At 33.2% G+C, this 17,636-nt stretch overlaps 1 protein-coding gene across 1 annotated transcript in view; it reads right to left on the bottom strand.

The window, feature by feature from the left end:
- Positions 1–17,636, bottom strand: part of LOC141645850 (putative sesquiterpene synthase) — a 31,851-nt gene that overhangs the window by 3,578 nt on the left and 10,637 nt on the right. Inside the window, exons 3-5 of the mRNA XM_074454033.1 lie at positions 16,868–17,231; positions 12,318–12,536; positions 4,402–4,540 (exon numbers count right to left, since the gene is read on the bottom strand). Coding sequence (XP_074310134.1) covers positions 4,402–4,540; positions 12,318–12,536; positions 16,868–17,231 — 722 coding nt within the window. The remainder of the gene's footprint in view (positions 1–4,401; positions 4,541–12,317; positions 12,537–16,867; positions 17,232–17,636) is intronic.

Raw genomic sequence — 17,636 nt, 5'->3', positions numbered from 1 at the left:
ACCGTCGTCGTCACAATAATAGAAATAATAATAATAATACTAATAACAATAATAATACCCAATTTTCTTCACAACCCGTGACACCAACGACCAACCCAACCCCTTACTCATGGCCCCCACCTCCTGGCTGGACCACCCCCTGGACCCCCCCCCCCCCCACCGTGCCCCTACCCGACTTACCCCGGTTGGGCACCTCAGTGGCCGACTTCTATGCCACAACAGCAGCAGCCGAGACACTATAACAGGAACTTTCAGCGGCCTCGACAAACTGGGCAGGCCTATATCCTTGACAGTGAGCCCCCGCAACCGACTGATTTGGCTCAATCTCTCCAAGCTCTCTCGGTGCAACACCCCATGGACCCTTGGTATATGGATACGGGTGCTTCAGCTCACTTGGCTTCCGACCCAGGTATGATTTCTTCTCCCCTTAACTCGAGCAAAATTCGTTCTATTTATGTTGGCAACGGTAATAGCATTCCTGTTTTGGGTTCTGGCACTACCAACTTACCCACAAATAACCGAACCCTCAAGCTAAAAAACGTCCTCCATACCCCTCACATTATTAAAAACTTGATCTCCGTCCGACAATTTACTAAGGATAATAATGTTAGTGTGGAATTTGATCCCTTTGGTTTTTCCGTGAAGGATATTCCGACTGGGAAAATGATTTTGCGGAGTGACAGTGACGGCGAGCTCTACCCCGTGTCCACCTCGAGTCCGTCCACAGCAAACCCAAGCCCACCGTCTGCCTTTTTGATTCATAGCCATGATGTTTGGCATTCCCGTCTTGGTCACCCGGGTCCCTCTATCTTACGTATTTTAAAGTCATCGAGTCGTATTGCTTGTAATAAACCATCAGACTCTATTATTTGTTCTTCTTGCCAAATAAGCAAAAGCAAACGGTTACCCTTTTACGATTCCGCATCACACACTCTTGCACCTTTTGACATCGTACACAGTGACCATTAGACCTCTCCCTTTTTAAGCAAACAAGGTTATAAATATTACATGGTCCTCATGGACAATTATAGCCAATTTGTTTGGGTGTATCCTTTAAAATACAAGTCCCAGGTTTTTGATAAATTCATTCAATTCTATAAATTTGTGCGTACCCAATTTAATATCAATATCAAATCATTTCAATGTTACATGGGTCGCGAATTTGCCAACAATAAATTTACCAACTTCGCACAACAACATGGACTTTTCTTTCGTTTTTCATGCCCCCATACCTCCCAACAAAACGGAAAATCGGAACGTATGCTTCAACGGCTAAATGACATCACCAACGTTCTCCTCCAACACGGTTCGGTCCCTTCTCACTTTTGGGTCGACGCCCTTCACCTTGCAACTCACCTTCACAACATATTACCCACTTCCACTCTTAATTACAACACTCCTACATCCGTCCTTTACCTCAAAAACCCATCATACGAACATTTACGTGTCTTTGGGTGCGCTTGTTATCCTAACACTACGGCCACCCGTCCCCGTAAATTAGCCCCACGCTCCATCAAATGTGTCTTTCTTGGTTACCCACCCAACCAATGCGGGTATCGCTGTCTTGAACCCGTCACTGGCCGCGTCTATGTCTCGTGTCACGTCATTTTCGATGAAAGTAATTTTCCCTTCGCTATATCCTCCACTCCACCACCTCAACCCGACCCATCAAACCCGCCTGACCAGATACCCATACCCCTCAACCCGACACTCTCACCCACTGCTACTCCTCCCACCGACCCCCCAACCCAGCCACCACAAAGCCCAGACCACCCACTCACACCTACTGCATCCATTCCACCCGATACCCCACCTCACGTACAACCCCCTTCTCCTGCCCAACCATCCCCTGCTTCCGCCAGCCCACCCTCACCCCCACCACCTCCACCACCACCTCCCCCTCCTACCCACACGATGACCACACGAGCCATGAATGGTATCTTCAAACCCAAAGCCCTCACTACCTCTACCTCACTATCACCCGTTCCCAAATCCCCAAAAACTGCCCTCCAGGACCCAAACTGGAACCGCGCCATGCAGGATGAATTTTCCGCGTTACGGGAGAGTCATACTTGGGATTTGGTCCCTCGACCGACTGACGCTTCTATTATTCGGTGTATGTGGTTGTTCCGTCATAAGTTTAATGCAGATGGCTCCCTCGAACGTTACAAAGTTCGTCTTGTCGTCAATGGCAAGACACAACAGGTTGGGATTGATTGCGATGAAACCTTTAGTCCGGTCATCAAGCCTACTTCAATTCGAACGGTCCTCAGCATTGCCATCTCAAAATCATGGCCTATTCATCAATTGGACGTCAAAAATGCATTCCTCCATGGGACTTTAAATGAAACCGTCTATATGCATCAGCCTCCCGGGTTTGTTGATAAAAACGCCCCTCATCACGTTTGCAAACTCCGTAAGTCCCTTTATGGCCTCAAACAAGCCCCTCGAGCATGGTATACTCGCTTTGCTACCTTTATTCAGTCGAAGGGTTTTGTTAGCAGTGTATGTGACTCGTCCTTATTTATTTACAAGACTGCATCTGCCACGGCCTATTTACTATTATATGTGGACGATATTGTCTTAACGGCGTCCAGCACGGCCCTCATGCGGTCCATTATTTCATGTTTATCACGGGAATATGCTATGAAAGATTTGGTCATCTACATCACTTCTTGGGCATTAATGTGACTCGGTCTCAAAGCGGCTTATTCTTATCACAGACTCAATATGCCAAAGAAATTATTTCTCGTGCTAAGATGATTTCTTGTAAACCATGCTCCACACCTGTCGAAACTGGTTCGAAGCTCAGTGCAAATACCGGTCCTAAATTTGAGGACCCGACTCTTTACCGAAGATTAGCCGGCGCGCTTCAATATTTGACAATTACTCGTCCGGACATTACCTACGCAGTTCAACAGGTATGCCTCTTCATGCATGATCCCCGTGCCTCGCACTATCAATTCTTAAAACAGATACTACGATACATACAAGGCACGCAATCCCACGGTTTAACTATACGCCCCTTTCGGTCTTTTAAATTAACGGCCTACTCCGATGCCGATTGGGGAGGTTGCCCCGATTCACGGCGCTCTACGTCCGGATACTGTGTTTTTTTGGGAGATAATTTGGTATCGTGGTCGTCTAAGCGGCAACCTACAGTCTCACGGTCAAGTGCCGAGGCTGAGTACCGTGGCGTAGCTAATGCAGTTGCTGAAACTAGTTGGCTTCGGAATCTACTTCTTGAGCTTCATGTCCCTATTCTACGATCCACACTAGTTTTTTGTGACAATATCTCCGCAGTCTACTTATCTGGTAACCCCGTCCAACATCAGCGAACCAAGCATGTGGAACTTGATATTCATTTCGTTCGTGACAAAGTTCGTATTGGTGAAGTCCGCGTTTTACATGTCCCATCCGAATACCAGTACGCCGACATTTTCACAAAGGGTTTACCACGGCATCTATTTGAGCGCTTTCGTTCCAGCTTGAGCGTTCGTGCTCCTACCGCTCAAATTGTGGGGGTGTATTAGTCAAATATATTGTATATATTTGTTAGGATTGTGTATATCTCCTCTAACCATATTTAGCTAGTCTTTCTCCTAATTATAGGCATTGTAATCTGCTAATGATAACAACCTAATGTACTCCTATATATTGAATGTGAATAATACTAACCCGCTCAAGGGATTCCATAATCTGATAGTTTAGTTTATGCAATTTTTGTTCGATTTTATGGCAATAATTTGTCATACCATTAAAATAAATATCGTTATACAATTATAAAAATTATATATATTTCGTTTATTCAGTTAAATGTTCTCGTTCTATATCCACTTATAGTTTATGTTCATACTCTATTCTCTTTCTCAGTAGTCATGTAAGTTACGAACAAATTGCAATACAATTACAAAACTAAGTACCCTAATTACATAATTTGAAGAAAAAAACTATTGGCAATCTGAAAAAATAAAAAGAAATATGCATAATTTGAAAATATATACGAAAGAAGTGTCTTGGTTGAATTCAACAAGAAGTCATTCATATTGTTGAAGGTTTAAGATGACAAGTATATATCATTATAGATGAAGATAGAATAAAAGATAAAAAAGGGAGAAAAAAAGAAGTAAATAGGTACATACAATAGAGAAGGAAATAGAAGGTGAGATAGAAGATGAGATAGAAGAAAGAAATAAGGGAAAGTCATAAATTATGGATTTTAGAGGAAAAATTTGAAATTTAACGGAATTTACCATTTTTTATCTCGGAATCAGACTAAGGGGGCAAAATTTGTTCAGAAGTGTTTTATAAAGGTATAAAATATTAAAAAAAAAATTATACGAGTGTAAATTTAGAAAAGTTGTTGATTTTATAAGTGTCTAAAGATTAATTAACCCTTACTTGTAGGCTGAAATAATCCGCGGCATAAGACCTTCCTTCACTTGCCAAATCTCTTCTGATTTCTTCGCACGTATCAAGAATCACATTGTAGATAAATTTCATGTAGTCTGGAAGCTGACTTACACAACTTTTATCCCACCTACATACAAAGCCAACAAATGATAAATTACACTTATCATATACTCCATATACTCCGTATTATGCATGTTTCTCATTGAAACATACTGACTTTGTTAGAGTTTATTCCCTCTATTATGTATGTTTCACATATAAACATACTTCTAATGTACTCCCTCTATCCCGGTCAATAGTTATTTATTTCTATTTTGGGGTGTATCGGTGAATAGTTATCTATTTTCATTTTTGGTAAATTTTTGTGGGTCATTTTTGATGCAAAATGAGATTGCCTCAAAAGACATGGAGCAGCTATTCGGGTCTAAGTCTGAGTCAAGCAAGGAAAATAGGAGTCCTATAAGTATTGGGACTAGAATCATATATTATATTAAAGCAATAACCAGCAGCTTATTTAATCGCCACGTGTCAACACCTATTCATACGCCACGTGTCATTTGCTGGATTTCTAACAAATATGATACAGATTCCTAAATTGAAGCCAAGATATTCGGGATATATTTAATCAACTAGATATGATATATTTAATAAAGTCGTCAATTAGCCATATAATACGAAATCTCAAACTTTAATAACGGCAATAATATATGATGTTTTCTAACTCAATTAAAAATCTTCCTAAAACTTCATTTACAGCTTATAACATATCTTAAAATTTCGTTTACAACTTATTTTCCTAGATTTTACAGCCTCCATTTTAGGATATTTGTTCAGTTACGATTTTAGGTTAATTTTTGAGTATCTTTTAAAGAATATATAACATGCTGATTAATTACTTAAATTTGACTAATTAAGTTTTAAATCTGACTAATTAAGGTTAGAATATACACATGCTGATATTTTTCAATACTTTTAAGAATCCTCGAGTGAGTTTCAAAAAAAAATCTTACTTTAAATCATATTATCCTAAACTTTTCATAAATTCAAAATCATTTAATTCAATCATAATTATTTTAATCATCATAATTCAAAATTAGTAACTAATAACTAATGATTGTCAATTTCTCATCTTATTTGGCTCCACTAAATTTTTAAATTTTAAAAAATGACAGATTAAAAATCCTAAAGTAAGATATTAGAAAGTGCATAAAATTGAACAAATCGAAATTTAAGCCTTGATTCTTGATTACGAAAAGATACTAGCATACAATCATTTCCAAATTTACTGCTGTATGATTTTGGTATAGAAGGAACTTAGCAAATACGAAGTATAAGTGAATAACAATTGTTTTTGGAAAAAAAAAATGCATGTTATCTTCTGCCATTTTTAGCCACTAATATCCATTTTTTTTAGCTTTAATAATTAATATCACCAAGAGTATTAGACAATTAGGACTTGGTATCCCCACGGTATATCAAGTAATTGTTACTCTTTCTGATCTTCTGTTACTTTGAACACATATAATACGTGTGCGAAATTGTCCACTACGATCATATGGTTACTTTCAAACGCCACCCACCTTCGACCGCCATCATCTCGCCGCACTATCATGTTTCCGCCTCTGCCACACGTATAGGTTATGCCAAATGTCAATGGTAACTATTGGAACATTGATCATATACTTATTGAGGTCAGCAATATGATTATGTACTTACTACTGCGATATGTTATTCATCTTATTTTTGTCATTGTATTTGATGAAAACCTGAGATCCATTTGCACGTGGGTTACCTCTCAAAAATAGAAAATGACCTTTAGTATATCACACCTATAAATTATGTGAAATAGATGAAATGAAACCCAACTATCTACTTACAATGTCTTTACATCTGTCATACAAATAGGTCACTGGGTTTAGACTTAACAAATGGGTCAACCCGGTCGGATTCTGATCGGATTAGTTCGAGTTAAGTCATCTTGTGTTTGCAAGAATTATAGTCGAGTCCGGGTCATCTTCGGATAAGCTATTTTCAAGTTATTTAGTGATAATAGACCGTGTGCAACAATAAACAATAGGATCGTATTATATTTAACCGGGTCAATTCATATTAAAATTGCAATATTAACAAACTTAAGTTTTAAATCAAGATTCTCTCTCTGTTTTTTTTAAACCAACCTTTCAAGCCAATGAGTCATTGTCAAAATCGTATCTCATAAACAACTATAACGACTAAGTTTGCTACTAATCATAAATTTTGATTCTTTCACTAAATCAAAGTGTGTCGTTTAACGAAAGAAGCGAAAGACAATATTTCATTACCTTGAAATAATCTTACTTTATTCTGATATTGGGTTTTACACGAAAAAAAATAAAAAAAATATAATTTGCTAAAATTTCTCAAGTAATTATTACATAATATATCTCAGGTCATGAGTAATAGATAATATAAAATTATTAAAAATTCAATTTAGATACTTAGTATTATTTTCAATTTTTATAAATTCGAGTGACTTTATAAAAATTATCTAAAAACTAATGCAAAACATTATGACATTGAAAGGTAATGAGTAAATAAGCTAAGTTGTTAGCAAAAAAAAAATTATCTCAAATCTTAAATCATCTCAAATTAACTGTGTTGCATGACATAATGATTTACAATGTTGAGAGGTAAGTGGTAACATGACTCAATGACAACTTAAAAAGCGAATGAATAGGCGACGGGGTTGCTGGTGGGAGGTTGTGATAGGGGAGAGGTCGTGATGGGTGGGTAATTATAGGGTGAGGAGTCACATAAGGTTACGAGAAGGATTAGGGATCATGGATGAGTTTGGGTCGGGAAGGTGGTTCTGTTGGAGGCATGTTGGGGGATGTAGGGGATGGTGGAGGCAGGATGGGGTAGGATATGAATGGCTGAGTGTTGGTTAGGTGGGGCCGGGTTTTTTTTTTTGTGGGGGGGGGGGGGGGGTTGGGGGGCAAGAAGTAGGGGGTTAAGACTTGAGAGGAATGTCGTGGTCCGAGGTGTTAGGTGCGGTTACATTGCGGTTGAGGGTCTTGAGGTAGTCGGCCAGTTGGCGAACACTGCTTCCAAACGATGGTGGATGGGAGGAGAACTGAGAGAGAATTTAGAGAATTGAGTAGAGAAAAAACAACATGGGTAATATGATAAATAAAAAGCATGGTTACAACAATGAGTATAATCAAATCCATATTGTGTAAATAAACAAGTTATAAAATCTATAATAATTATATATCCACTTTTCAGATTTCACGTCTCATAAGTTAGAAAATTCGAGAGAAAAAAGTCAAGTATTTCAAAAGTTTAATAAGGTAGACAAAAGTGTATGGGTAGACAATGTAATATTTTCTAAAATTTAGTAATTTACTCATTCCAATATATACGTAAGTTTCTATTTTTAACAATACTTTCTATTACCACCCGTGCAATGCACGGGTTACAAAACTAGTAACTTTCCTAATTCGATTAGGAATTATGAGTGTTTTCTAGTTCGAGTTGTAATAGGTTTATTATTTGCTAGTCATAATAGAAGTTGTTACTTTCCTACTTTCCTAATTGTAGTAAAAGTATTTATTTTCCTGATTATATTAGGAAGTGTAGTTTATTTCCTAATTTCAGTCAGATTAAAATAAGACAATTATGCCATTTAGTCTTCGGTCCGGTCCGGTCTTGGACCGATGCTCAGCCCTAATTAAAGGAGGATAAGACATGAACTCGGGCCAAAAATATTCCATAAGATTTTGCTCTTAGGGAGGGTTAAACCTTGTCTAATATTTGTATAAAACTGATCAATAGGTAATACTTGTAAGGCAACTAGCCCGTTATTCTAGTTCTACTATAAGCTTGTCTATTATTTGTGGACTGTCTTACACAAGCTTATCGTAAAATGGGCTATTTTTGTACGAGTAACTACTGTACACTAATCAATATATATATATAAAAGAGACTTTTTTCAGGCAATTCTAGAGACTCCAAGTTTTTTGAAACACTCTAATTATAATAATAATAATAATATTGATCTAAAAAAATAACAAAATTCGTAAATGTTAATCTAAAAAGATAACTTTTGTTTCATGGAAACTTTATCTCTTAAAATTAAAAAATTATTGGGAATATTAATCTAAGAAAATAACAGAATTTGTAAATATTAATCTAAAAAGATAACTAATTAGGATATGCGATAGAAATCTAATTTGACTATGAGATAGAAATTTGCTCCTACGTTCTCTAATATATATGTGCCCCTACTATATTTGACCTGATAAAAAATTTTGTATTCTTTCCCCTCCCTACAGTTTAGCTAATGATGATTTTTTTTTTATCGTGTTATCCCCTCCCCACTATTAGCTTATTTATTATTTGTATATATTAGGTTGTAGTAAACATGTTTTATATTGGCTTCTAATCTTTTTCGTCAATTGAATTATTGTATAGTTTGTGAATTTGAGTGATTTTGTTTGCTTTTCTTTTCAGGTATACGAGGACTAACAATTTCATCTTATTTATGGTGTTGGACATACATCTGAATATTCGTACAAGAACGGATACGAAACACTAAAATTCTTATTATTGTATGTTATTCCTTCCGTCCCAATAAATCTGAGACGGAAGAGTCGTTAGATGACAGTGAAGAAGCAAATAATAAACCTGAGATGGAAATTGCGTAATTTTCCTCAATGTTGATGGGTGGATTGAATGTCATGCGTATTAAAGATTTATGTATTATGTATTCTAAAAGTCTGTATTCACCTAAAAGTTTGTATTCACAAACCTGTATCGTAGTTAGAGAAGCCAAGATCGTGGGCGTTACCTATATTTAGTGCCAAACCGAATACTCAAACCCTGAGTCCTATACTCCTATTTTCAGTTTGGAAAGGATCAAAACACTACCATGGGCTATAATAGATTCAATGCTATTACTACGACTCCGACAAAGGTAATATTCTTCAAAAAAATCTCTGCTACGAATAATTCTTATTCGGGTTCTATTATGAATAATTTTTTTTGGGTTAATCAACATCTATTATAGCCCATGTGCAGGAGAATCAGACGATGGTACCATCCGCATGAATACCAACCGCATGAACTTTTGCTTAAAAATAAGTTAGATAATATCCAGTTTCATATGGGGAGGATCAAGGCCCGTATTGATTCGCATTCACTCCATTACAAGAATTGGTAGTAGACTAAATTTTTTTCCTGGGAAAAGCCGACTAAAATTCCCTGGATTTAAGAAATAAATCACGTAGATTTGTCCTTCGTTATACATTATTGCTTATAGTTATATGGTGTTCTATTTTATTGTCGACACTAATGAAGCGATGTACGAGTAGATTTTAAGAAGTCAAATATGCAAAATAATAGTTACCATTGAATTAAAAGTGTCACAAATTTTAAGAGAAACGGTCTCTTATTAATCTTAATAGAAGACTTACTAATTACCATTTTTATTTAATATTTATCTTTTTATTTTTAAAGATAACTTTTGTTTCATGGAAACTTTATCTCTTAAAATAAAAAAATTATTGGGAATATTAATCTAAAAAAATAACAGATTTTGTAAATATTAATCTAAAAGGATAACTTTTCTTTCATAGAAACTTTATCTCATTAAAATAAAAAAATTATTGGGATATACTCCCTCCGATCCGGACAGATGTAAACATAAGCAAAAGTGGTTATTTAAGAAAATGTGGAAAAGTGAGGGGTAAAGTAGGAAATATTGTTTGGGGCCACATGAGTTTAGGTGGATTAAATAAGTAGTTGGTGAGTGGGTGAGTGGATGGTAAAGTTGTAAATAAATAGTGGATGTAAGGGTAATTTAGTTATTTTTCATGCCAAATATGGTATGTTACCATTGGTGTGGTTCATCCGTTTTAGGTAAGTGTTATTTGCGTGACTTTGACTTGTTACCCTCTGGTCCCATCTATTTTGCCATTCTTAGACTCTATAGATTTCACTTTGCCGTATAATAAGGTTGATTCATCAAAAATTAGTTTATAAGTTAAAATAAAGTTAAAATATGGGCCAGTTAAATCATATGTAGCCAGCGTATTACTGAATCATTAATTGTAGCAAAAAAACAAAATAGAAATTTGTGCAATTATATAAATGATTTTAAATCCATTGCAAGACGTATGTTAATTGATATTTAATCATACTAATCAAGTTGAGGTTTAATCACTAGGAATTTGATTATAGAAAAAACATAAAAATAACTTAATAAATAAATTAATGTCCAGTAGAAGGATAGGAAATTATGAACAACGGAAAGAAACAAAAATAATAATAAGCAAATTAAATGTGCGTGGGAGAAGGATAAGACAATGACACGAGACAATACAAATACGATAGTTGCTGCTACCCATATCTGTCATGAGAGGAGTTTTTCACAAAAATTAATGAAAAACTGTCTCTCTTAGAAATTTATGGAAAAGTATAATGGGTATAATGTGTCTTAGAAATTTATGGGTATAATGTGTCTTAGAAATTTATGGAAAAGTATAATGGGTATAATGTGTACAACAATGCGAGCTTTGGGTATTAGTTAGGTGATTTATCTCTTTTTAATATTATATAGAGTAATATATCTAATCTCAATCTCAAGGAGTCTATCTCTTTTCATTATTTTTCACTTTCTATTTTTATCGGGTCAATATAGTGTGGAAACATGAAATGCACAATCTCATTTGCGTACGAAGCACTAATATAATTTCCGCAAGTTTAAATACTTCTACGAATATATGAGTACACGAGGATAAAATTTTAGTACAACTCCTAATAATACTCGATACAACATCCCTTCAATTTTTTATGATCTTCCCTCTTTCTCTTTTCAAACAAGTTTGATTATCTTTCGTTTTTTCTTTTTTGATAAGTTTCATTCATATTCTATTACAATACTTTATTAGTTACTTACAACAATATAATTACATTTTTCACAATTTCACTTAAAAAAAAACAATTTTTAGTAACCGTGCAACGCACGGGCACTAAATCTAGTAATCTAATACGAAGTAGAAATTATGACTGCTTAATGTTTATATCCGTTTTACACTATACTTATGTAAAACCGTCTCACGAGAAAATAACTATATCTAAACAAAAGCATTCTCTAATAGACAACTATCTATATGACAAGTAGGGGGACAAGGCATGGACTCCACTCTTACGGGCAGGGCCATCCAATAAAATTTGGAGGCCCGGTGCTAAGCTGTTAAATATTACTTGGAGGCCCTTATCAATTTCCTCTCATATTTACTTTAGGTTCTCAAATCTGAAAGAAGCGTATTTTTCAAAATCTCAAAATCTTTTAATTTAGATGTATGTGTGTTGATTAAGACTCATAAAAATTGTGTAATCTATTAAGTGAAATTGTGAAAATTACGATAAAATTAGTTTCTTTTATATTAGAGAATGGTTTTCTTCCATGAGTAAAAAAAAGAATAAAAAAAAATGCATGATACACGAGTCGAGCCGCATACCTCTCGTTGGAAAAAGTAACTCGTAGTACAAATTGTTGCCACTAAACTGTCATATCTAACTATAAACTACTTATGAGTTATGACAATGGGCTATATAGCGCTTTTGTAATCTCCCTGAGGCCCCCAGTTCATAGAACTGGGTGAACTTGCTAAAGGACATGCTTGCTTACGGGCAAACCTCATAAATATTGTATCTTTATTATTATTCTGATTCTTATCTTTATTATTGCGTGCATGGTTCTTATCAAAAATTCCTATAGACTTGAATCAAATCCTGAGAAGTGTATCCAAGTTTTAAGGAGTGACTGAATAGCCTCGCTCCATTTTTAACGTACCGAAAAAAAAAGCATTATTATTTAGTTTGTTTTGTACACGCAAACTAATAAGCTCGATTAGACAAACCTTTCGATTGCATCGGTGAAGAGTTGTAGCTCCTGAATGACTCCATATGCATCGTAGGTATCATCTACGATGGATATGAACTTGAATAGCTTGTTGCTGATTATTCTAGCATACGAATACTTTGGTTCAGCGTATACACCTATCATCCAAGTATTTGCCTCCATTAATCTGTCCCTCGCATAGGGAAGTTTTCGGGTGAAGTCCAAGCTTTTCGACCACCTGGTCCGAGTAAAAGTTAGACTGAAACAGGTTAAATTATTCTCCTTCCGTCCTAATCATTTATTTTGGCACAAAAACCATAGAAATGAGAAAAATAATGATAAATAAAAGGGCTCTCTTAACTATCCACTTGCTCACATCGAATGTCCACTTGCCTACTTCTATAAAACTTAACAAAAATAAAAATAGATAACAATTGATTGATACACCCAACACGAAAATAAATAATAATTGACCGGAACGAAGAGAGTACCTACTAATAAAATAGAACTAGGTAGCATCCCGCACTTCGCGCGCCCTATTTGAATATTTTTATTATTTTAATTGAAGAAAAATATTAGAATTGATATATGACATTTTATGTTTTTAGTTATAATAAATAGAAATAGATTAGTTTTTTTTACAAATATTACTGTTTTAGGTTTCAAAAAATTTAAATAAAATACATACTCCATATAAATGTGTTATAAGTAATAAGCTCAGTTTGTTCTGCATGATCAATGTTTTATAAATAAGTATACAATGATAATTTGACGATAATAATTAGAAAAAGAATCATCTTTTCTCTCTTTCTCATGTATTTTATCACGCAAATGTCTAATATCATTAGTTTTTGTGGTGAATATTCGATGTCATGCCACATGGCATATACATTCTCGCAGGGGCGGGCCCAGAAATTTATATATGGTGTAGCAAGATTATAATAATGTAATTAAAATAGCGCTATACGATAATTAACCGACGTCTTGTCATGTTTTTATAATAAATGAGTCGATTTTAAGTTTGAGCTAAAGCTTGGATCGAATCTCGTATCTTAATATTCAACTCTTAAATTGTAAAACCAACATCAAAATCGATACAAATCGTCATTTTCTTCAATTAAAATTTTTCTAAATCAAATTTATAATATGTTTAGTTTTAAACAATTCTTGTTCTACACTATTTAAAAAAATATAAGTCAAAATGAATATTTTCTATTGCGACTTGTTGATATTTTTTGAAGTGGCGGACTATGATGAAAATTAATTCACATCGTCAAAGCACCATTTCTCACATTCTCATTATGACAACAAAAATGAAAACCTAAATATGAGTACCTACTTAGATAAGAAAAATTCTTGTGTCCTTCGGGGAGACCGTATTCCTTATACCTAACTTTTTATACTTCGTAATAATTTATTTTGTGGATAAGCTTTAGCTGTAAGGAAGACGGTACTCCCGGAGGACACAAGAATTTTTGCTTAGATAAATACTTAATATTTCTTATTTACTTGTATAAGTATTTGAAAATTAATTGCTTAAAATTAAATGTCACAATTTGGGATTGGGAGTGGACATATTAGGAATTTGTGCCAAAGTATTGGACATTAATTGACTAATATTATGTTTAGGGAAGCTAAGACCATTGATTACTGAACAATAAATGTAGAATTATGGTGTAGCAAATTTAGTTTTCTTCACAATTTTTTTAATTTTGGTGTAGCATTTGCCACACCATTCATATGTGTGGGTCCGCCCCTGCATTCTCGTTACAATATTATCTGTGCCCACTTGAGTTCGTGACATGTTCTTCTATTTAGTATGTACATAAATAAACTTTCGCGATAAATTTTGTTATTGTTAAAAACATACATGACACATAAAGTTTTTTCTATATTTTTCGTTATGTCGAATTTCTTTTACTCTTTGCCATATACATAGTATAGATTTTAGTAATTATTAATATCATATTGATGAAAATAAAATGTATTCAAATAATACAACAATCAATATTAAGTTCTTAAATTAGATCATTTCACCATACGTTATTTTTCCAAATCAATTAATAGTTGTTCAAAAGGATGTGAACATAATTTTATGCTTCTTCTTTCATTTTTTTTTTATGTATAACATATGATGCTTATGTATCAAATATATAGGGCCCAACATATTTATAAGAAAATTGCAAGTTTTATTTTGTTGACATAACTATATATAATACTCCCTCCCATCCACTCTTTTCTTCCCATTTGAAATGGGCACGGAGATTAAGGGTGGGGAGTATAATATTGATAAAGATATGAGTGGGGTTTGGTAATTGGAGAGAGGTATGAATAATTAGGATTAAATACTAATAAAGGAGATGGGTGGGGTTTGGTTATTGGAGAGAGGTTGGAATAATTAGAATTAAATATTAATAAAGGATATAGTGGGGTTTGATGATTGGAGAGAGGTAGGAGTATAATATTAATAAAAACTTTCTCAAAAAGGAAAGGTGAAGAAAACCTGAATAATCCGTTTTAGGAAATAGGGAAGAAAAGAGTGGATGGGAGGGAGTAGTGTTTAAGATTTTACTTATAAATAAAATAGACTGGACTTTTTCTCAAGTATAATTTTCTGAGGTTTAAAATCAAAGTATTTTAAAATACAACATATAAAATATTTAATAAAAATGCACTCGCTATCACTGTGTACATACATGATCGTTATCACACTTTTTAAGCCTTTATATAATCTTATATGTATTTACATTTTAGAATTTTTATTAAAAAAATTTTTTTTACTAAATTTAGAATCAAATAATAGTACTTACAATACTCCCTCTGTTCTTTTTTAATTGTCATTTTTATTTTCGATACACTCAATTCTCTTTTCAATAGCTCTCGAAATATATAATGAAATATATTGAAATGTATACTCATATTAAAGCTCTATTCGTAAAGAAAATTATGGTGTACTTTTTATAATTTTTAAACCAATGTATTTTTATAGAAATTGGATTCAAAGGGTAACCTCGTAAAATAAAAACGTCAATTTAGAAAGGAGGGAGTATAATTTAATAAAAACTGTAATATTTATTAAACTATAATTAAAACTTTGATCAAATTTATGCAGTATTTATTATGTTCATATTTAATAATTAGTTGTAATTAATAACTGTAATTAAGGTTGAAACGCCACGTGGCACATCCACAAATTTTCAACCCGCTTATATATATATATATATATATATATATATATATATATATATATATATATATATATATATATATATATATATATATATGATAAGATATGCAAATATTCTTTTAAGATATACTAGTTTAGATCTCGTGCATTAAATGTACGGTATTTAGAATTTTTTTTTTAATTAATTACTTATATAATAATGGCACGTTATTAATTATTCATATTTCTCGTCTTTGTAATTTGCTTTGAGAAAAAAAAAAAGTTATAACTGACAATTAATCAAGAGAATTGAATAATTTGCTAAATTATATTTAAAACAAAATACTTTTTAAAACCACAAAGCTACTGATTTCAATTTTTAAATTCTCTTATTTATTTTATTTATTTTATCATGAAAGCAATAATCCCGGTTTAGTATCTTGTTTTATACTAGTATGAGTCAAGTTATTCTCAAATAATAACGACAAAAGATTTGGCAATTATGTTTTATATAAATTTTATTTTATTTATCCCCACTAAACTAAAAAAATAAGAAAGCTCGAATATTTTCTCGCCTAAATGAATATTCTATATTTGGGCTTCATTATATCTTATCTACAATTGGGCCAAACTGTTTAATTCTATATAATTCTATTTCATTTACACATTTATATGTCTACAACTGGGCCAATACTGATTACTTACATACAATAACTAACCTACTACAAGATAAGCGCATTCATATGTTGTTTTTACTTCTAAAACGAAAAAATTGCGAATAAATTTTTTTTGTACAGTTTAATTTAATACTATCTATTTCTACTGTATACAACGTGAACAATTAAATTTTGGTTATTTTTTAATTTTTTTGATTTAATACATAAGTATATTTATTACAACACAGATACACACAAAACAATTTCAGCAATTGTATATACGGTAACAGTGTTGAACCTTCTTTTTTCTATCTCTTAATATAAAACATTACTAATATTAAGTTTTATTCTAAACTTAAATTTCAAATGGAGTTAGAATAAGTTAAATATAATTAGATAATTGTTAAATTCTCTAATGTCCCTATCTAAAAAACCGCGCGTGCGCGAGATTCATACTAGTATTTTAATCAAGAGATTATAGATTAGAATTTAGTGGACATAATAAAATTTGATAAAAATATTAATTTTAATAAAGAGTAATAAATTAGTGAAATAAAATATAATTATTAGTTTCCTTATTTTGTGAATGCACTTAATTATAAGAAGATGTTTTTTTGTAGGAAAAATTGTGAGCCTCCTATTCTTTTAGTGAATAGGGGATTTTGTATATCTTTTTCAATAGCTTTTTTATATCGTGTAGTATTTGAAAGAAATGGATTTCAGATTTGAACATAAGGCGAGGTATACCTTAGAATCTCCCGCAATTCTTTATTATGCAACGACTGAAGAAGGTTGAAATCTAATTTGGCTAATTTGAGCAAATTATCATCGGGTGACAAGCCGGATTCATAGACCGATATTTGGTACTTAGATTCAAGTCTTGGGGAGCGCTTGAACAAGGGCAATTCCAACGCATGGGTTATTTGACGTGCCATGGGACAATTGAGGTCGCTAGCAAATAGTGTCAGTCGCGCACGAGTGTACGCAACTGCCTCATCCAGCACGCGCTCTCCGTGCACTCTCAGATGTGAGGCTTCATAGAGGCTCAACATTGCCTCCACATCATTCTCCTTGAAGCTTTCTTCATCATTTTTCAAGTTTTCAAACACATCTGTTTTATCAATTAATATAAAAGACAAATAAATAATTGGGACGCAGTCACACAAGTATGACCCATGGGAAATACTTTTATATTGCGATTAAAAGGGACGAGTATAGATCCCGCGCAATGCATGCGTGATGTATATAGATTTTTTTTAGTGTATTATTTGTACATTTTAAATTTGCACCTTAATATTTAATATTGTATTTTGATATGAAACAAAAAAATTGAAATGAAAAACTAATCAAAGAGAATGAAGTAAGATTATTTTTTTAATGAATTTTTTGTATAAATTTTCTCCAATTATTTTAATGATTTTTTTTCCACGAATCTGACTGTATGTGTCAAGTTATGTAATCCAAATAAAAAAGTATGTGTCAAGTTATTCTCTAAAAGTATAATTATTGCATTACT

The sequence above is a fragment of the Silene latifolia genome, chromosome 3 (assembly GCF_048544455.1).
Source record: "Silene latifolia isolate original U9 population chromosome 3, ASM4854445v1, whole genome shotgun sequence".
In the NCBI taxonomy this organism is placed as follows: Eukaryota; Viridiplantae; Streptophyta; class Magnoliopsida; order Caryophyllales; family Caryophyllaceae; genus Silene; species Silene latifolia.
Note: the sequence above shows the minus strand (reverse complement) of the source record. Positions and strands in the feature narration are given on the sequence as shown.